We start from the raw sequence: 22,451 nt of genomic DNA, 5'->3' as shown, positions 1-22,451 counted from the left end.
CTGGAATAGCAGGGAAAAGGTCGAGGGCTGACTCAAAGTCGCCGTCCTTGAGTTTGTCCCACCGCCTGATTAATACCTTAGATGGTTTAGCCTGTGTTTTGAAATGTCTCAATGACTTTAAGGTTGAAATATATGGCCTTGTGGTCGTTCCATGGCAGAACTAACAGGCTAGTTAAAGTGATGTCAGGATTACTTGTAAAAATCCCATCTAGTATGTCCTGCCTGGTGAGTGGGTTCGGTTATAAGTTGGTTAAGGCTAAAAGCCTCCAGATTATCTATCAGCCTGGCGATGTCTATTATTTTTGGATTCTAGATGGTAATTAAAATCCCCAAGAATAGTGAGGGGGTGAGAGTCGGTATATGATTCTAAAAGCGTCATGAGGGCTTAGGAAAAAGCTGCTTTGGTGCCAGGTGGACGATAGATCAATATCCCCTGAAAGGTCTGAAGGTTATTTACCTTTATGCGAAAATGCAGTGCTTCCGCAGGCAAGGCAGAGATCGTCTCAACCTGTACTTTGAAAAGGTCGTGATAATCGCTATGCCCCCCCCCCCCCCGCTTTACCAGTCGCTCTATCCTGTGAGAAGGCGTACCCTGCTGGTATAGCAATATTCATATCTGGTGCTGATGTAATATCTGTCCAAGTTTCGGTTACAAAGATTAAGTCTGGCGAGGAAAGTTAGATTAAATCTTCCAGCTCATGTTTGTGCTTACTACAGAGCGGGCATTGAGCAGCAAGCACTTGGCATACTCCATAGATGCTGCCTTATGGTCCCTTTTTTTCTGTCCGTGTCCTTATCTTTACTTCCATTTTCACTATTTCTCTGAATGACGGACTCCTTTGAGTCCCACCCTTTCCCTGGCTTCGCTATGGACGTGAGGGCTAAGATGGATTAAAGATTAGTTCTGAAGAAGCAATTTAAGCATCGAGCCTCTATCCCAGCACCATTTTGAGGGAGCATGTTATGAGGAACACGCATGTTTCCTCGTAAATCAAGCAGTTTTTGCCTACCGTAAATATGGGGTCCAATTTGGCCAGAGGTTCTGGCGCTGGTCGCGCTCCGGGTGCAGACGGGCTTGCCTTTGGCGCGCCGGCAGGGCGCCCGCTGCGCGGTTGTTCCAGCATGTAAGATATAGTGGTGGTAGGAAAAAGACTACAGTAACAGCGTCAACCCCAGTGCAGTGCGGTCCCGTCTAACTTCCGGGTACCGCAGAAGCCGAACGCTAAGCTGCTGGCAGTTATTGAGGCGAAATCAGGCTGAAAGGTGAAGTGTGCAATTTAACAAACGTGCAATGATCGACGTTTAAAAACCACAGCCAGGTTAGCGCGGGATAGTTAAAACAGTCAGTTAAAAAAGATTAGCTAATTCGTCAGTTAAGCAATTTCAGTGCAGCATTAGCAGTGCAAAGTGCGGGATTGCTTATTACTAGCTGTGGGGATTCTAAAGACAATTACAACAAAAAGAAACACATTTTTGCTCTATTCAAAAGCCAGTGGTAACGCATATGACTTTATTTTTAAACTTGTTCAACATTTGCAGTCTCTATTTTGCATTAGCTGGAGTCTTTTTGCAGCATGAAGTCTGGTAATCCGAGGTAAAAAGACTTGCTGGATCCTAGACTGGACGTCACAGGAGTATTTGTGGTAGCCCTTCTACCATCCCTGGTTAGTACCACAGCATTTTCCTTATGGTTTTAGATGATCAAATTAAAACAGACAGCTATGGGTTTTTAATTTTGACTTCTCTTGGACATTAAGTGCCAAAGGAACTAGATAAGACTACCTCCCCTTGTCTCGGTTTGTGTATCTGACCGTCCCCTATGTCACTTGCACTGTAGAATATACCAGAACATTGTAGAAGACACTAGAACAGTGGAACTCTGCAATCGCCAAGTTCTAGAATATGGAGTGAGGAGCCTGCGCGCCCCTGAACTGGGAGGTGTTATGCTGTGGATGAGATGTATTGAGTAAACGCGATGTTCTTTCTGAACTCTGGTCTGCTTATTGCGTAACCCTTTTATCTTCCATTGGACGCTACAAGTTAGATTTTGGCAGTGTGTGCCAGCGATGATGGTGTTTCTGTAAATTGTTTTATCTTATGTTTATGCCAACTGATCCCTGTGCAGACACTGGTATCAATTAGCAAATAATAAACTGCCTTGGAGCTTCACATAGATCCTTCCTGCCCCCTGGTGGTGGCTTATCTGGGTGTCACTTACATGATTCTAAAATCATATTTGTGGATCAATTCAGCACGAGGCCCAAATGAGTCCATCCAGCTCAGTGTCTTTTATTCCCCGTCTCTTCGAGGTAATAGTGGTATGGTGTCAAAGGCTGCTGAAAGAGCCAATGATGCAAGTGCAGCAATAGTGCTACAGTCCTGGGGCAGAGCTACCATTGATGGAGAAGAAGCAGTGGCACCAGGCCTCAGAACCTTGAGGGGCTCATTGAACCCTGATAATGTGTGTATTTACTACTCCAACAGCAGTCATAGGGGCCATTTTCCTTGCTTGCCCTGGGGCCTATGGCCTCCTTCCTACACTGCTGTCCCCAAACTAACTTTTTTACCTTGAAATGAGCAAAAGCCAGTCTGGCAGGGACCCAGAAGATTGTACTTCAATCAATTCTCAGTAACCACTCTCAAACTTTAGATGTCAATGGTCAAAGTTAGTGCTCTTCAAATTTACGTACTGTAAATGATGGGGAAAATGCAATGTTTGTAGGTTTCATCGAAGCTATGCTTCTACTTTCTAGCTCCATTGCAGAGCACCAGCTAACAAGCACAGCATTATTCCACGTGCTTTGTTTAAAACAGGGTGGAGGACAGGGAAAATCCAATTTGATGCAATATTTGCAAATAATGGCTTTTTGTGGGCCCAAAGAATGAAGACTTGGTTGCTTTTTTCCCTTACGCCTCTTCTCCTTTATATGACTAATGTTCTCTGACCCTGCAGCTCCTAATGCTTGCTCTGTATTGGGGCTCAACTGCATTTACTAGAAAAAGACACTGAATTATTTCATTCCTCTCACAGCCAGAGTAAGCACACTTCACTAGTATCTTAACATGCTGAAACACTGTCTCAGGGCTCCAAGCTCTGCAAGTTACGAGCTCCAATCATGGATCACCAACTCCACCGTCATCCTTTTGTATTCGTTTAATTAAGTGCTGTTATAATGACTAATAATTGATTTTATTTACAGTGCTTAGAGACCACAGACGTTCGTAATGGACCAGTTTCTTATTAGCCATGTTGAACAATTGTGCTGCCAAGATAAATGGAGTGTATTCTCTGGACTACGCCCGTATTACCAGACCGGTTGGGTACACGTTGCCTGTAAGATGCCTCACTTATGATTATTTTAGTTCCTTCCCAGAGCCACATAGCCTGCAAGTGTCAGGTAGGTCCTCCTGCAGCCAGGGGGAAAGATGAAATTTTGAGGGCAACAACCACAACCAATACCTTAAACACTGCTCCTTGACAAAGGCTAGGTTCCCTAGTGTTGAAATACTTTTGTTGTGCGAGAGTCTTATAGTTACTTAGTATCCTTCATCCGTGGGCTCTGAACGTCAGTGAAGCCTTACCTTCGGCAAGCGAGCAAATTTTTTATGATTTCCAAGCTAGCTTTTTGAAGATCTGATGGCTGGTAGGCGTGCCCCAAAGCTGCGTAAACCCAGTGGTTGTTAGTGATTCCTGAAGGTAGGCGCTTGCCGGCGACAAGTCATGATCCTGTAGCTCCTTCCATAGGAGGTAATTCAGCGTGTCGGGCTCCGCTTTCCTGATTGTGTTTCAGCATATTAGGTAGGCACCCCACCTGGCCAGCGTCTGTTTTAGCAAGCCAAACTAGAGCCGAATATGTGATGGGGAGATGAAACACGTAAGTGAAAAGCTGATTCTGTAGGAGCATGGCATTATATTATCCAAAACTCTAGCGTTTCGGCCCCTTAGTAGTATGCTCCCGTATGAAATCTCCAGTATAAGTTTGGCTTGTACTACTGAAAGAAGGGGTGCCAGTGAAGGCCCTGGCAATTTCCTTTGGAGGTTTTTAAGTGCACACCCTCTCCTTTCATAGCTTTTTTCTGGGCGATGTCAAAGTTGTTTTTTTATCAATGATGACCCCTGAATACTTATATTCATCTGTATTTTCAAACTGGGTACCTCCCCAGAATCATGTCGAAGCTCGTTTTTTGTGGTTCTACATTATGGTCTTAGTTTTTCCAAGATTGATGATCAGGCCTTTGGCCATAGAGTAGGTCCTCATGCCATTGAGCAGGTGCTGCAGCCCCACTAGAGTGCGGCTGACCAGGACCACGTCATTGGCGTAGAGAAACCTGGTGATTGCCATTCCCCCTAATTTTGGGTCATGGGCATTGCAGGATTGCAACTGATGTGCCAGGTCTGCCAAATCGAGATAAAAAAGGGTAACGCTAGGACGCACCCCTGTTTCAAGCTGTGAGTAGTTGGAATTTTCTTAGAGAGATGCATTCCAGCACCCATCTTGATCTGCACTCGTGTATCCTTGTGGAGCAGGATCAGCATCTATGTTCCAGCTTGCCAACTTGCTCCAAAGCTTCCCCCGGTTGATGTGGTCAAATGGCGCTTTGTAATCAATAAAGCAAATGTTGAAGGGCATTTTGGCACCTTTTTCTGCATCTATTAGAAGCGAGATTGTCAAGATGTTTAATAGTGTCTGACATTTTCGAGAAGCCTATCTGGTTGAATAGAATTTCTGGAGGCCCAGAGTGGTAGTTTTTCGAGTGAGGTCCCAGCAAAATATTTTTCCTCCTTTTTAATCAAGGCTACTAGACGATAGTTTGTTGGTAACAATTTATCGCCTCTTTTGAATATTGACTAAATGATCGAGCCCCTCTGAGGCAGGCAGTGCATGCAAACTCCAGATCTGTGAGAGGACCAGTACCATGTTTTCAGCCCAAAAAACAGTATTTGCTTAAAGACTGTTGGAGGATTGCCATTTTGGCCGGGGTCCCCTTCCCTTCATCCTTTGGCTATCTGCCGCTTAATTGTCTGCATTGGTCGGATTTACCCCTGTAGGATGGATTGAATTTATAACTACACGAGTGTCCGGCATGTCTATTCCAGTCTCTGGATGGTTGAAATGTTCCATTGAAAACATTGCCCAGGTGGCCTCTGAGATGTGGAAGGTTATTCCCCCGTGTTCCAGCCAGAGTATTTTTTTGACGGAAGCCCAGAACCTGGCACTATAGTTGTATTTTAAGTCTGAGAACAATTTGGCCCAGAGATTGTCATCCTGAGGTCTTTTGATGGCCCACTTCTGTTTGTTTTTTTTAGCTGGGTTTTCCTTTGCCTTAATGCCGAATACAAACAATGGTTCTGCTATCTCTCTTCAAAGAATTCTTAAATACTTACAACCAACCCACCAACCAGGGGGATAATCATTCAATGAAAAATCACAAAATTATTTCGAAAGTCTCCCTATTGCATTAAATGAACATCCATGACCAAATCAAAATGATTCATATATATTTGAAAGCATAGTATGTACACACACACAAACACATATTTAAACCACCAATACAAAGAACACAATACAAATACAGTGCAAAAATGATTACATATATGTCAATATATATTGAAATAGACGCAAAAAATGATTCAATATAAAAATTATTAGTTCACCTAACATCCGATTCCTATGGGACAGTTTTCAATTGAATACACCAAATAAATTCCATCAGTTCGTATTCAACATTAACTGGGACGTTTCGTCTTCTATTATACGTCAACGTTTCGACCCCTCACTTGTCGCACGTAATATCAATTCGTCAAAATTGGGTTTACCTCGGGACTAAATAGAGTGTGTAACCGTGAAACACCAATGTGGCGCCTTGCAGGGCTTAATTTGAGCCGGAGCTTGCCGGTGCTCAGCACCGGCACTTAATTATGGGGGCCGGGTCTATCACGCGGCATTGAGAGCACCTGTCCTCCTGCCTTAGATTTTGATTTTTTAAAGTCGTGCGTGTCACTGCGCACTGACTGGTGACTCTGGCACGTGTGGCTGTGGCGCTGCTGTGTTACTGCTGTCACAGTCACTGTTGCCAAACTTGTTGACTCTGACCAGGTCGTCATTGTTGATGATGCATGCAGCTGCCCTGCTCTGTCTCTCTCTAAGAGTTCCACTCCCCGGCCGAGGCGCGGATCAGGGCCCCAGTGGGCGGGACGTGTTGTGTTACTTGTTGCAGGGGCCAGGGCACTGGGCAGGGCTTTGCTGCGGGGGTTGGGGCTGTGCGCGCCAGAGGAAGCGACGCGTGCGCAGATTGCATGCAATTGAATGCATATGCATTGCACGCGCATTTTCTCTGCCCGAATTTCCGAAATAATCCTCATGAGCTGTGCAGGCAGGTGAGGCGAGGCAGGCAGGGCCTGGGGGCAGCGGGGGCCGCAGGCGCAGGATTACGTTTTTTAAAATTAATTAGCATTGTGGTTGGTTATCATTACATTATTATAACATGAAAGATTGGCCTGGACGGAGGCTGGGAATGATAGGCGGCGTAGTAGGCCTGGCCGGCAGACATCATGAATTGACAAATAAATCTGCGCAGGTGAGGCCTACACGTCACACTGCTTAAATGTTGTTTCTGATGCACAATCGGGTTTGTTGTTGCCAGCAGTGTGCACTCACTGGCTATTTGTTGCGCAGTTGTGGGCTGCCTGGGTGGAATCAGTACAGGATGCAGGCCCAGGGCAGGATTCCTTTTCGTTTTCAGGGCAGGCGGGCACGATCCTAAAATGTGTGGGGGTTCAGGTTGGGGCTGTGCCAGGCAAGCTGCAGCGTGCGCAAATGTTCTGACTTACACTATTAAGGGATGTTTTTTTTTTTTAAGCAATGGATAATAAATCTGCGCAGGTGAGGCCTACAGATTCAGTTTTTTATGTTCGGACGTCACACTGCTTAAATGTTGTTAAATCCTGGCTCATTGCTCAAAGTGGTGTAATTTCTGATATTATTTGTATATCTAAATTGGTTAATGATCTCGTGAGAGTGTCACTCATAGTCGTTAAAATGTCACTCATAATTACACTGAACTTGTGAAAATGTCACACTTAGCAATCTGAAACCTTGGCAACTATGAACTTAAAGTCAGTCTCAGTCAAGTGTAGCCTGTGGTTCTGGTGTCTCGTCTCACTACGTTCGATTCAGTTTGCTAATATATGGGGCAGCCCGGTCCCTGCTGCAGTCAGGCAGAAGATATGAAGGTAAGATGTGTACAGGGGCAGCAACTCTTTCTGCAACATGTAAGGAATAACTTTTTTTTTTTAAATAGTACTTAGTGCATTGGTCGTGGGACTTCATAGTACTTTAAAAACTAACTCGGTGGTGCTCATTTTATTGACTTCAAAATTAAGTCATAGAATGAAAGAATCTCATGTTGTATTCACATCTTTGCTACTAGGCACTAACTAACTGAGCTATATTACTGGCATTCTAGACTGAAATTTAATGCAGTGTAGAAGTGCAAGCGTCGTAATTGTTTCTTGTAGCAGCATTTTCCTGTTGTCGTTTTTATACTGGGAGTCAGCCTTGCGGTAGCTAGCATTGTCACAGGCACTATTATTATGTGAGAATCTGCTTGGAATGTAATTTATTTTCAAAATAGGGAGAGGAGAGGAATGTGCTTGAGAGCATGTTTAATGAAAGAAATGATTCCTCTTGAAATGGGAGGAACAGGCTGGTGTGTATGAAAGTTCACGGGCACTTCAGAGGAATGGAGAGATATTCCAGTCGTGGGAATGTTATTGAAAGGCATAATATTAATGTAATATCACAACATACCTATTTCTTGTACATGCTGCTAGCCTGCTGATCCTGTACGAGTATTCACGCTTTTAGCATGTCCCTGTGAGAGGCACCTGTTTAAGCAACAGAGGCTCACTGGCTTGGGCGTGGTGGTGTACAAAGCATAATATAAAGGTTGATAGTGCAACTTGTCTCAAGCGGACATGAGATCTTTTATTCAATCACTACACTTGGTGCATTTCTTCCTTCTCCCTCCTTTTGTTCCTTAATTTTTTTTCCTGGTCCTTTCATACTTTCTTTAATTACTTTCTTTCTTGTCCTTAACACTTCCTTCTGCTTTTCTTCCATTTTCCTTTCTTCTTTCTAGTCCTACATCACACATCATTAGCTTCCTTTTTCCCTCTATCCTTCAGTCCTTCCACATTCTCCTTTTTTACTCCTTTCATCCATTACTCATTTATTTCCTCACTCCAGACCAGTACTCCCCCCCCCCCTTCCTGCCTGCATTTATTGTTGCCTTCCTTGATGTATTTTTTTCCTTCATCCCTTTCTTTGTTTCTTTCCAGCAGCACAGTACAAGCACATTCTCTGTAAGTTGGGAAGCTGTCTCACGTCCTTCTATTACCTTTCCTAAAGCTGCATTTTGTCTGTTACTCACATTCTGTAATTCAAGTGACATATAAGTTGTTGTTATAGACTTTTCATATTATATATTATATTATATTGATTTGCATAGCGCACTAATCACCCAAGAGGGTATCCAGGTGCTTGGGCAATGGACAGGTGTGTAGGTGTGAGGTACTCGAGGTGTTTGTGTGAAGAGCCAGGTCTTCAGCTTCTTGCTGAACTATAGAAGTGAGGAGGTGGCTCTGATGTGTTGAGGCTTGTGGATGGGGATAGAGCCAATAAAGAAAGTTGGTGGACTCATTGGGGAAAGTGGGTGGAGCCATTGGAGAAAGTGGGTGGAGCCATTGGGGAAAGTGGGTGGGGCCAGGGATGTGGGTGTGGCCTCCTAAAAACTGGGAGCACCTGCACTTCATATTTTACAAATTAAGCACTGGCGCCTTGGAATGTAGGTAAATCAAGGGACTGGATCTCATTAGTAAATTCCACCGTCAATTATCTCTTGTGTCAATAAATGATGCATCCAATTTGGTTCTAAATCAGCGTACGCTGTGGACAGACCCCCGTAGTCAAGTTAAATGCCCAAATCACAAGGAAGGAAAGAGACCTCTTCCCTGGATTTCAATTCAAAAAACAAAATCCAACAATTTCCGGGGGTCAAGTCATCTTTGAACCCCAAAATATATAAATTATTCTTTTAGATGTTCACCATCCTCGTCGCTGCAATATCTAAGGTATCTTGTATATATTTTGCGAGAATACAGTGTTCAAGAATCTCGGGTGCACGCGTGCCGCCTCGATCGCTCCCAGCCAGAGAGCCGCTTTCCGTCCAGGCTATTGCGCTATTCAACATTTTTTTTGAAGGGGTCTCTTTCCTTCCTTGTGATTTGGGCATTTAACTTGACTACGGAGGTCTGTCCACAGCTGCAGAAGGTGAAATATGTTTGTCGCTCTGTGTACTTGACGTCCATTTATCAGATATCCTAAGATTTGGGCTATTTCTTGCACAGCGGGGCTGCTCTGTGTGGACTGTCAAGGAATCAAAACACAAGGAGGGAGGTACACTAGGAACTAATATAGGACAGGGTAAACAAGGTTAAAAAAAGAAAAAAAGTCCCTGAGTTTAAGGATATCCCTTACGTCGTAATGTAGCCAGCCTGAGCTGTTTAGGGGAGGCTATATTCGACCTAAAGACTAACCAAACAATATAGTTAGAGCTATGAATATCATTAAGAAGTGACTAAACGTCAGTTTGGAAACTCTGTGAGAGATGTATAGTACAGTCATGCAACATTTAAAAACACTCTAATATGCACCAGCAATTTAAAAACATCAGTTTATTATAAAATTAATGACATAATCAAATTTCACAATACATGATGATGCAACAAATTACAAATAAAAAACCAAGAGTCGACGCAGCTTTTCGGTGTCTTGAGTCGATAGGTACACCTTCTTCAGGACGGTTTTTTAAAAACACTCAAAATTTGAGGTCATGAAAGATACCTTGGCGAAAAAGCTGTTTTTTCTTATGGCAGCATTTCTTGCATTTTTTGTTGATGGATTTTTTAAAAAACAGCGGCCTCCCTGTCACCGGGTCATGAAGCAAGCTGTACCAGGACCCGGTGACAGGGAGGCCGCTGTTATTTAAGAAGACGTTAATCTATAATATGGATATAACAGAAAAACGGCTGAAGGAAACAAGTACAAGAACCTTCTACTCCCTCAATGGCACATCAACCATAAGCATCCTGTTACAATTGACTCCAAGATGGGATTATATCTAGCCTTTTACTAAAAAGCAAATCTGTATCTGATCCTTTTAATCCATACGGTGGTCACCCCTGGTACAGCGAAACATCGAATTTACGCATTATTTTGGATTCAGGAGGACAATTTAAAAAAAATCCATCAACAAAAAATGCAAGAAATGCTGCCATAAGAAAAAACAGCTTTTTCGCCAAGGTATCTTTCATGACCTAGAATTCCTAATTTTGAGTGTTTTTTTAAAAAAAAACGTCCTGAAGGTGTACCTATCGACTCAAGACACTGAAACGCTGCGTCGACTCTTGGTTTTTTATTTGTAATTTGTTGCATTATCATGTATTGTGAAATTTGATTATGTCATTAATTTTATAATAAACTGATGTTTTTAAATTGCTGGTGCATATTAGAGTGTTTTTAAATGTTGCATGACTGTACTATATATCTCTCACAGAGTTTCCAAACTGACGTTTAGTCACTTCTTAATGATATTCATAGCTATAACTATATTGTTTGGTTATTCTTTAGGTCGAATATAGCCTCCCCTAAACTTCTCAGGCTGGCTACATTACGACGTAAGGGATATCCTTAAACTCGGGGACTTTTTTCTTTTTTTTAAGACTGTCAAGGAATGCCAACAGCCTTGTCTGCTTTCCTCTCCCTTCAGGACCAACAAACCCTTTTCAAGTCAACCATTGTTTTGCGTTCTCTCAAGGGCATGACTAATATGTTTCCCGCTACTCACTGTGTTTGACACAGTAAGACCTACATTTGTTTAACGTTCTTGATGGGGTGTCCCTTTGAGCCTCCTCATATTTGCCAATTACATCTTCATGTTGCCAATTAAGTCTGACTTTTTAGAACATTTTTCTAGTAGCAGTCACTTTTGCAAGGTATGTCAGTGAGTAACCAGCAATGAGCTTATCTCCACACTTTACTGCCGTTTCCTCTGATAAATTGGTTCTGCAAACCAGAGCTGGTTTCCATCCTGCACGGGCTGGATAGGACAACTGTGGTCAGTGTCTGCAGAGGCCTCACTAAGAATCTCCAAGCGGAATATTATACTAGGCACATTTATAAAGCGCATGGCTACACTCGGCCAGCGGGTACCCGCGCTGCGGTGCAACTTCAGATTGCCACAGCCTAACCTATCCAAATATCCCGGGGGTAAGAGATGCGTTTTCAAATTTTTCCTGCAGGTGCCCTCCCGGGCCTCCATCCGGAGACTCAAGGGGAGTCTGTTCCATTGCTGGGCAGCCAGCAGGCGGAAGGAGCCTTCACCCATCCTTGCTCTTAATAGCGGAAACGCACACCAAACCCTCCCCACCTGATCTCAGTTGGTGCGTTGGGACAGAAGGGGTGAGTAACTCAGACAGATAGGAAGGATCCGTCCCCTTATTAATATGATGGCATACACACAGTGCCTTAAACAGGACACTCTCTCTCCTATCGGCAGCCAGTGGAGTAGAGCCAGTGCTGCCTTCGAGGAGGCCCTCCTCGGGCGCATGATAACCAGACGCGCTGCTGCGTTCTGTACCCCTTGGTCGTTGCATCCAGGTATAGAATGTTGCCATAATCCAGGCGCGATGTTACCAGGGCATGAACCATGGTCTTCCTGGCTGCGGTAGACAACATGTCCAGGGTTTTGCAAAGAGCCCTCAGGACTCCAACAGGTGCCTGCCACCCGCCTGGTTTGTTACTCAAGGGAGAGCCTTGTGTCCAACCACATCCCCAGGTTCTTCGCCTGAGCGCAGGGCACAGGGGGGACCCCAAACTCTGGGGCCACCACAAGCACCTCGGTCTTATTGCCATTCAATTTCAGGCAGTTGTTAGCCATCCATGAGGCCAGCTCTTGAAGGCATGCCACGAAATTGTATTCAGATCTAGTCTGGTGCATATTCAAAAGATGATGAATCTGTAGTACCCTGTGTTGCATGTATCTGGTTACTTTCTCCCTAGCTGCTCAGCCGGTGTGAATGTGATCCATGGAATGTTGGTGTGAGAGTCTTGATTGGAATGTTTGGGTGCCTGGATTCTTGTGTGTCAATTCGAGTGTGGGCTGAGCAGAAGGAAGACTGAGCAGAAGGAAGACTGCTTCTGGTGGGGCTGTAACCCTACAACTCATCTACTTGTAACTATCTCAATAAATCTATCTGAAATACATCACGAATACCTGGAGTCAGTTACTACAGAATCTGCTTGTAGATGGAGTAACCACCAGAAAGATTGTTAGTGAAAGTAAATAACTTTTTCGTATTCATATAGTAAAATAAAGCTGACGTTTGAAAATGTTGATCATCTCCGTTCTAAAATGGGAAAGATATTTTGGATTGTAGAAAAATACGATTCCTGAATTGCTGCCTTTAACACCTTTTAAATTTTATATCTTTTTTCAGGAGGGGTGCTCTTGGCCTTCGGATAGCTCCGTGTCACGACCAAGTGCTTCAGAGGTAAAATATTTATTTGTTGTTTTATTATCAGTTCTGATAGATTCGATCTCAAATTTCAATTGATTGCTAGAAGCTTCAAGATCTATTCCATATTTGCTACTTTATGTTTATGTAATCAACACCTTAAATATTAAAGCATATGAAACTCCATAGTAACGTGAATAAACTTGGTCCAAAGAATTGATGACCGAAGATTTCAGTGGTGTGTGTGGGAAGGTGGTGGGGGGGGGGGTACCTTTCACCACATTACTTTTCTGTGAAGATGTCCCAACCCATCCGCATCATGGCTCTGTGCCACATGCTTAAGAATTTGTTAGATTGGATCAAACTGGCTGGAGGTGCCGTCCAGAGCTTTAAATACTTTAAGTTGCATAAAAACAAATTTAAGACGCCCATGCTGAAACAGTGGTGCACAGAAACCCTTGGAAATTGCTTCTTCCCAGAGGATGGATATGAACAAAAAAGCACAATAAGACAGGAATAGGGTGACAGTGTTTTTAAAGATGGATGAATCCGTGCATGACAACTTAATGGATTGGCTGTGGATCCTCCAAACACACCTATTCATCTTTTTTGTGTGTCAGGGAAAATGTAAGTGAAGTAGTTTGTACATGGATTTATTTCCATTTAGTTGCTGTAATTGCAGATTCTGAACACAAATGCTAACCGTTTCAATTGAGCTCTTTAAAATGCTGCTAACCAAGCAGCGCCAAAGACGATATAGATACCATGTATCCCTCTACCAAGTTTCAACAGTGGTTGTTTCTCCAGGCTTCGGCGTAATTAAACACTGTGACCTCCATCCCCTCCAGTGCAAAGATGAGAGGAAAGATATATAAATTAAAAAGAAGGGGGGAAAGAGAAGATCCCTGGGGGACTCCACATTGAACTTTGCGAGCCTGGGAGGAAAGGTTCGCCAGATTGACTGCCTGTGAGCGATCGCTCAAGAATGATCTTAACCAGGCCAAGGCAGAACCTCCAATGCCTGCCGCCTCGACACGGGAGAGAAGGATGGTATGGTCCACCGTGTCGAAGGCGGCTGACTCATTACTAAAACGTTGGGCCTTGTAACTGATAATGTGAGTGTTTCTGAGTTTCTAGCTTAATGGCTCGAGTGATTCTAAGGTTACACTCCTGGAGAGGAAATACTCGCTACAGAACAGTTATTACAGGTAACTTTCCTATCTGCACCACAAGTACATAAACATACTTCTAGATTCAGCTGCCCCTCTGGTTTATAGTCTGCTGCAAGGCGTTAATTACCTACATTCTGTGGATCAAGAATGGATCCCAGCAGTTACTACAGCGAAAACCTGACGCTGAGGGCATCAACGCTTTGCTAGTTTCTCGTTAGTCAAGGCATTACACGCATCTACAGCAATGCTCTGCAGTGTCCTGAGCAGGAGTCTCATCCATCTTTTCTCTATATCCTTCTTTCTGGAGAAGGGGCACTCATGCAACAAAATGTGGATTTGCAATGCACTTTGGGAATGAGTTATGAATCTCACATCACCATAAAGGTCTCATAACGTGTGCATACAGGTGACTGCCTCTGAAGTTCACCTATATAGGTGCAGCTCAATAGAACAAACTGAGGGAAGTGTTTGCTTCTAAAGTTCTAAGAAGTGACAAATAGATGTAGTTAGAAAAAGTATACTTTCAGATTCAGTAGCTTTGTCATTGTATACAGTAGAGGAAAGTGTAAGCTGTGCATTGGATGTACAGTGTCCATTTTGTACTTGGGGAGAGTAGTGAATGTACTGAACACCTGGGTGCCGTCTTTAAAGTTCTAAGGGTTTTGGAGTGTAAAGGTGCCCTGTATGAGTACTTTCCATTGTCAGTACATTGACATACAAAGTGAGTCCAATTGCTAATTGCCAAGTAAGGGCCCGATGGGCTCGGGCGGAAGGGAATCCAATCGGTTTTCTGAATGGCCTCCGATGGGCTTGCCATTCGGAAAGCCCTCCGTAATCCCTCTTTCTGGCCGAGGGTTTACGATGGCAGCTACCCACTGCCTTTCTGTACCCTCCTTTCAGACACAGAAAAACATTGGGAATCTGTCTTTGGGGGCCCCATGGGTGCAAGGCCACTGAATGGCGGCCTAGGGACCACCTATGGTGCCCCTCTGTTGATCCCTGCACCCGGTGGTAGGCAGGGATTTGACCTTCCTGTTTGCTGCTTGCTTGCCTGGAGGACTAAGGAATTGCTGCCCGTCGTCGCCAATCTGTCCTGAGCTGAGGGGAGGACTGTGTACCTTGCTGGACCCGTTGCGCGGGTCCCGCTGCGCCAGGAGTCTCTGCGGGAGTGAAGCAGGAGACCAACCACCCCCCGAGCACCGGCAGGGCTGCGAGCAGGCCAGCAGGGACTCCATTGACCAGGAGTCCCTGCGTGTAACACCTGTGGCCGCTCTCCCTGCCGGCCACGCCCCCCGTCAACGTAAAAGCAGTTCTGTGTCTGCCAACTGCGGGAAGCCTTCCTGTTTGCTGCTTGCTTGCCTGGAGGACTAAGGAATTGCTGCCCGTCGTCTCCAATCTGTCCTGAGCTGAGGGGAGGACTGTGTACCTTGCCGGACCCGCTGCGCCAGGAACCTCTGCGGGAGTGAAGCAGGAGACCAACCAACCCCCCGAGCACCGGCAGGGCTGCGAGCAGGCCAGCAGGGACTCCATTGACCAGGAGTCCCTGCGTGTAACACCTGTGGCCGCTCTCCCTGCCGGCCACTCACCCTGCCTTGCCCTATTTCATAGGGCGGAACATCCGCTGCGCGGGAGCGACCGGGGCTAAGACTGGGCAAAGAGCGGGCCGTTTGAGGCAGTTCGAGTACGGCAGAGTCCGGCCCAGGCCCTCCCCCCCCCCCCCCCTGGCCGTTTCTGAAGCACACAAGGTAGGCGGAGGCCTATACTATATTAACCTTAACCTTTGCCTTTTGGTTTTGCAAGAGCGGAATAAAAATAAGCGTGAGATCTTTTATCCCACCTATACTCGATTATGCCTTTAAGATCAGGTAAAGAACGAACAGTCCAAATTCATACCACAAAGGGAGTTGTATCAGGACCCCTTGATGCCTTCATCACACGGGCCACAGGGATATTGGAGAAGGAAATTGCTATGGTCGAAAAAAGACTCTCGCTTGACCTTATCAGCGGAGAGCGCTCATCGTTGGGGGGGACTAGCCACCATTACTAGCCCTGCACCACATGCCGCTTTTAACTGTGTCCAAACTTCTTCTACGGACGTTATAGTCCACTTAGAAAGTGTGAGGGTGAGCCCGACTGTCCCTACCCTGGTGGAAGATGGGTATACCACGGATGACTCACAAGCTAGCCAGGGGGACGATTTACAGACTAGCGGGGGCGCTATCCTAGCCAGATATCTGGATACCTCCCCCTTAATGTCTCTAACACTGCGGCCATTGGTGATTCTCCGATCATAAATACTGACCCCAATAACAAAAAGAGAAAGCAAGATTCTAGACTGTCGGGGGGGAGAGAACGAAAGATCCCAAAAACAATTGATGCCTCAGATAAAGGGATACAGGGCTCTGAGTCTCCACCTGTCACACAAAATCCCTCTGTGTTTCCGAATATGTTGTGTCCTTCTCTTACCACATTGGGCTCTTCAAATACCTGCCCTATGTGCCTTAACAGTGACGAAATACTGTTAGTTAAAATGGAGGCCATGTTCAAAACTTTATTACTACCTCTTTTGGAGCGGGCAAGGCTAATGACTACTAAATTGGACAGCATGGAGGCTTTAATTAACTCAAACCATGCCATGCTACAAAAACTATCTGGCACTTGTCATACTGGAGCTAGCAGAAGTCAGATAGCCCCAAAAAACCTAGTCAGTAATATGGCAACGAGCAACCCAGCCCATATCAAAACATCAAGGCCAAATACCAATACACCCATAGGGAGGGAGAAACAAAAAGCCACATCCTCAAAACCAGCTACGAGTATTGTAACACAGGTATCTAAGACTAAGGTCATGGACAAACACAACTCCTGTGGGCAACAAAGTACGGGGCCACCACAACAAGTTAAATCAAACCCTGCCCCCTCCCCCCCCCGTCCACATAGAGATATTGTTGGCCAAGGCAATAACACCAACCATAGAGAGGGGAGTCACAAAAGATTTACCACCCCTCGTGCTGACCTACCGGTCGAAGCATCTCAACACACAATAGTTTTGACAGGTGTTGCTCCATTAAAACCTGGCAGTAAGGAGTCATACGGGGACCTCCGTAACAAAGTAATTTTCTGGTGAAATAAAAACCGACCTTTACCACCCTCCTCTCCTACTGAGATATTATTTGTTAGAAGAGTGGATTGGGTGGGTCATGGGACCAAGGATTTGGAGGGAGATTGTATCCTGATCTCGTTTAAGGACCCATGGGTGGTAGATACCATCCGAAGAGAAGCCAGATTCGCTAGACAGGGGGATGTGCAAACTTTGGGCCTATCGTATTTTTACCCTCATAGGCAAAGAGCCATCCAACCATATCCCATCCTCCGTCAGGCCCCAGCTATAAGACATCCCTCGGCATTAACTCCTCTTGACCGCCAACGCCCATTCCTCTTTAATCATTTTGGCCCTCTCTCCGATCTTGAGGCCATAGATTGACTTCATACATCCCCTAGTGAGCCTTACTCCACCAAAGTAGCCGACTATGAAATAATAGGGCGTAGAATGGAGATCCTGCACACAATAGATAACTTAGATGCAGTTGGGGGAGGCCTAGAGACTAGGGCGTCTAATCTATCTGTACTTAGTGATGTACAAGGGGCTAGGATAAATGCTGAACCCATGGGTAATGCCAAGCTCATGGTGAATAAGGACAGGGGGCTTATCCTGGCACCTACCCTAGCTTCACCTTTGCAACCTTTCCCTGTGGCTCCAATCCTTGGGAATCTGAAAATCTTATCTTGGAACATCGCAGGAATTAAGGCCCGCATGTCCTCTGCTGATTGGCTGGAATTTGTAGATAAATTTGATATCATTTTGCTCCAAGAAACCTGGGCAACTGATCCAGTCTTCAAGCTGGGCTATGCTAATTTCTTTAAACCTGCGGTTAAAGGGGCAAAGGGCGTGCCTCAGGAGGACTAACGATCTGGGTGAAACAGTCATTGGACCTCTATCCAACAGAGCTACCTGTACAGCACCCGAACCTTCTTTCAATCAAACTGAGTAAGGCTAATCAACGGGACCTGTACATCTTTAACATATATGCTAGAGGCATGCCTGGCGGCCGCAGTCCGCCATTGCTGAACACCATCGATCAAAAACTTGGTGAAATTGGCAGTGGGAATGTCATTATTTTAGCTGGAGACCTAAACTGCACCATTGAGCCATTGTCTGATATGGGGGACAGCTGGAGCTCGGCTGAGGATGCTGTTTGGGACATTCCTGACCTAATAGTTGAAAAAAATGGCTAAGGCAACCGAGGCGGCAGTGAACTGATGGCTCTTTGCCTAAACAGGGGATTCCGAGCTTGTAATGGCCGCACAAGTTCGGACAAAGAAGCCAAATGTACTTTCGATAATGGCCTAAGGCAGAGCCGCATTGACTATGTCCTGTTAAAACTGGAATATTGGTCCTCACTAGCAGACATGGTAGTAATACAGCGCCCGGAAAGTGACCATAACCCGCTGTTATTATCTCTGAAATTGCCAGATGTAAAGAGACTAGAGAAGCCCACCACCATACAAACAGGGGATGTTTTGTTAACCAATGACAGGAGGAGGTTGAAATGGTCCCGGATTATGGAGGATAAATCCCTATGGGACAATGTTAACATAATGGCGAATAATGTGTATAATGAGATGTTAAATATTGATCTGCTGGGGGGGAAGTCTGGGCCTGGCAAACAATGTTATTAACCTCCATATTAGCTGCTTTGATCATTTAAAGTCCCTACTTTCCCTCCCTTGCCGGAGTATCCCCACCAAAGCTAATCCCCTCCCACAGAAATGGTATAACAAAAAATGTAGGGAGGCACATTCCGCTCTTATCAAAGCCATTAAATCTCGGGACATGGTCGCAGTTAAGGCGGCTAGGCTCCATTATAGAAAAACCCAGTGGAAATACAAACGGGAGTGGGAGGACAGGTTTTGGTCAGATCTTTTGGATGCCTCTATTTCAAACAATCAGAAAAAGTTTTGGGATCTACTCAAATGGGGGAGGGATCCGGACTCTAGTACCCCGGCTAACCATGTACCCCTAGAGGAGTGGGTAACTTTCTATTCTGCTCAATTTCGAGCCGATAGCCCTAAAGCGTTAAAATCGTCGGGCAGGACAGCCCCGACACATACCCACAGGGAGAAACTTATTTTCTTAGTATCAGAGGCCGAGCTGGCCTTGGGTTTGACCCTGCGAGGGAAAGCTCCAGGCATGGATCTCATACCAGCGGACTTATTTAAATCCAATCCAGCCCTGTGGCTTCCTTACATAACTATGATCGCTAATTCATTAGCTAAAGGGGCCACAATCCCAAAATCATGGAAGGGGGCAGAGATAATTCCTATATTTAAAAAGGGCGACCGGTCCAAGCCAGGGAATTACCGCCCTATCAGTCTCATTGATTCCATACAAAAAATCATCGCACGTATGGTTCTGGGACGGGTTCAGGGCTGGATCGAATCAGAGGATATTCTATCTCCTATGCAGGCGGGTTTTAGATCGGGAATAAGCACCATAGATCAGGTGTTTAGATTCTGCCTGATCTATTGGAAAGTGGTCTTGCTTGGCGGCGGTACCATCTTTGCCGCATTTATTGGCCTAAAATCCGCCTTCGATCTAGTGCCAAGGGACAAACTTTGGGGAGTGATGGAAAATTTAGGATGTCCACCAGAACTACTTGACCTCATAATTAAATTTCATGAGGATAATTATGTGAGGGTGAGGTGGGGAGCCCAGTGACAAGTGACGGAAACATTTAAAACATATGTCAAAGCCATCAGAGCCCGCACATAGCGCCCTACTAAGTGTCATAACCTGATTACTGGTTAAAATATCTGCTACTTATTATTTCCACTCTTGCACTTTAAGCATGAAATGGTTTCCCATAGTTTGTTATGACTTGAAATGTATAACTAAAATTTCATGTCCTTAAATAAGGTTTCTCTTTCGAGATGTTTAATGCTCTCTTTTAAATCTTTTTAAACCCTATTCACTAAGTTTTTTTTGGATGGTTTAGATGGCTTGTTTCAAATGTATACAGTTTTTGCCCACTAATGTTTTGCATTTCTTTCTTTGCAAAAGTCTTTTTAAAATGTATTGCTTGTTTTATTAATGTTTTATATGGTGTCTTTTATGATTTGTTAAAAATCGAAATAAAGACTTGAAACCTGAACCTGACTGCACCACTGCTCTTTGCAATGAGAGCATGCATTCAGTCTCATGCCTATTCTTTACAATGGAAGCATGCATTCTGAACGGAACAGGGTTCGGTTGCATCCTACTACCTGGGTTGGAACTGAAGACAGAAGGTCGTTTGGTTCCAGTTCCAAACCAATGTCGCACAGGCTCCGGTCCGTCCGACATTGGAATCGGGCCCCTTAGGGGGAAACCTGTTGTAGTGGGCCCCCCATCCTCCCCAGATTTCTCCGCAACCCACACACCCGGGGAATCCACTTTTTTGGGGGGGGGCCGAAGTTTGTGTTTTCTTTTATTGAAATATACTTGTGTTTCATATATAAGGTGATGACTGTTTTTTTTAAATTCTTTTCCTTTAGCAGAACATGTATGCTCCAAGGTCCCGGGATCGATTTACTGCTCCTTCATTCATGCAGCGGGATCGTTTCAGTCGCTTTCAGCCCACCTACCCCTATGTGCAGCACGAGATCGACCTCCCTCCCACCATCTCCCTGTCCGATGGCGAGGAGCCGCCGCCCTACCAAGGCCCTTGCATGCTGCAGCTGCGGGACCCAGAGCAGCAGATGGAACTAAACCGCGAGTCTGTCCGAGCACCACCCAATAGGACCATTTTTGACAGTGACTTGATCGACATTTCAATGTACAATGGGGGGCCATGCCCACCGAGCAGTAATTCGGGCATAAGTGCAACCAACCACAGCAGCAATGGGCGGATGGAAGGACCACCCCCAACATACAATGAGGTCATGGGCCATTACCCTGGCTCCTCCTTTTTCTACCACCAGCATCAAAGCAGCACACCACCCCCCTCCCAGAGGGGAAACAGACTCCAGATACAGCAGAACAGTTCAGAGAACACAATCATCCCTGTAAAGGGCAAGGACGGCCAACCAGGAAAACCTGTCTGAGTCTCTGTGAGGTGCACTCGGGCCACAAAGAAGAAAGAATAGCAGTAAACAGAAGCGTGGTGTCCATGTTTAGCCCCTTTTGCTCCTGCTAAAAAAAATGGCATTGTTTTGACATGGTACAACTTGGTGAAACCAAACACACAAATAACTTATTCGGGGGGTTTTGTATTCCTTTTTAGAAGAATGCATGCACAGTGGATCTCTGCAATGCAAACTTCCATTTAGTATGACATCAGTTAGTGCGTTGAGGGGAAATGTTTGCTTCTGCTTTTTTATTTAAAAGAATGATTTGGTTATTTAATTGTGGAAGGATATCGCCCAGGTCTCACCCAGAGAGCCTGTTTTGTATTCTCTGAACAACAAGATAGAAAAAGTGTGTTTACTGGGTAAAATAGGGAAAGATTTGGCCAGTTTAACTTTTTCTCCAGCGTCAGAGTGAGGTAGCGGGTCACAAACCCCTTCACATGAATCTAAATTTATTTTGAGCACGCCAAGGTGTAACACCGAGAAGCAAGATGAATGCAGAGAGTTCGTTTGTGTTGTGTTTTTCTAAAAAAGTTGCACTATCTTAATGTTAAAGGTATATATGAGGGATCTATTATTTCTCAAAGTTGCTGTATGTCGTCTATAAATGTGCAGAATATCATCTAGCCCAAAAGATGGGGATGTGATCCTGTTACCCTGTTACTGTTTTACTCCGCCACAGAGAGTAACCAGTCGTCTCCCAGCCAAGTCAAGGAATGCCGAATTGATGTCTTTGCAATAATTTGCATCTTGGAAGCTTTTTGATGGAAGAGCCGAAGCATGTACCTTGCACATTTTGCAGCACTTCCGTTATTGTACGTGTACCCCCTTTTTCTTCTATACACGCACACACCCATAAAGAAGCACTGACACTTTCTTCTGTCTGTAGTGTCGTATCTTTGGCATGATTTGGTTCATGAGGATTTATCTGTAGCACAACCAGACCATTATGTCCACCTAAGCCCAACAGTAACCTGCAAAAATTTATCTTTCAAAGGCTAAGGTTTTTCAGAGTCTATTCCATGCCTGCCTACGCTCTAAAGCCTGTCCTGCTTTCTGCAGTCAGGCAAAGAAGAAAAGAGCAGTGCTAGTTATATGGAAGACTTAAGCAGCGGTAATCAAGTCCAGAACTGGGTATAGTGAAGATGCAGGTCAAAAAAACTCCGGAAATCACTGTCCGCCGTTCTACCTGTGATGCCATTTGTGGCCACTGCTAGTAGGCAAGATACAGTATTGAAAGTTCCCTCAGGATTTTCGAACTGCCACCATCTGTAGACCAAACGCACCATGGGTAATGGGGTATTCTGTGAGCGGTGAAAGCAGGGTAACTCGTTGCTGTAGGGCACGGGCTCTTGCAGTACTTCCTGAAGATCCTGGTAGGGTAATGTTTGCTACTGTGAGTGTGGTCTTGACTGCCTTCAGTGGCATTTTCAGAGGCGCATTCATTGAAAGTGGAGTATTAACCATAAAGATGCCACATTGACCATGCTAGCTCATACAGGAAGCATTTTGTCATAATACTTTAGTCATTTACT

General features: G+C 45.0%; 1 protein-coding gene across 3 annotated transcripts in view; it reads left to right on the top strand.

Annotated features, from left to right (window-relative positions):
• Positions 1 to 21,791, top strand: part of LDLRAD4 (low density lipoprotein receptor class A domain containing 4) — a 335,657-nt gene extending 313,866 nt beyond the window's left edge. For 2 of the 3 annotated variants that reach the window (XM_086965568.1, XM_086965570.1), the window contains 2 exons: positions 12,560 to 12,613; positions 20,344 to 21,791. In XM_086965568.1, the coding sequence (XP_086821694.1) occupies positions 12,560 to 12,613; positions 20,344 to 20,892 (603 nt within the window). In that variant the 3' untranslated portion in view covers positions 20,893 to 21,791. The remainder of the gene's footprint in view (positions 1 to 12,559; positions 12,614 to 20,343) is intronic. The other variant, XM_086965569.1, reaches the window with a different exon arrangement.
• Positions 21,792 to 22,451: the final 660 nt, after the last annotated feature.

Source organism: Lissotriton vulgaris, chromosome 4_1 (genome assembly GCF_964263255.1).
Source record: "Lissotriton vulgaris chromosome 4_1, aLisVul1.2, whole genome shotgun sequence".
NCBI classification, from domain to species: Eukaryota; Metazoa; Chordata; class Amphibia; order Caudata; family Salamandridae; genus Lissotriton; species Lissotriton vulgaris.
This window is presented reverse-complemented; position numbering and strand designations above follow the sequence as displayed.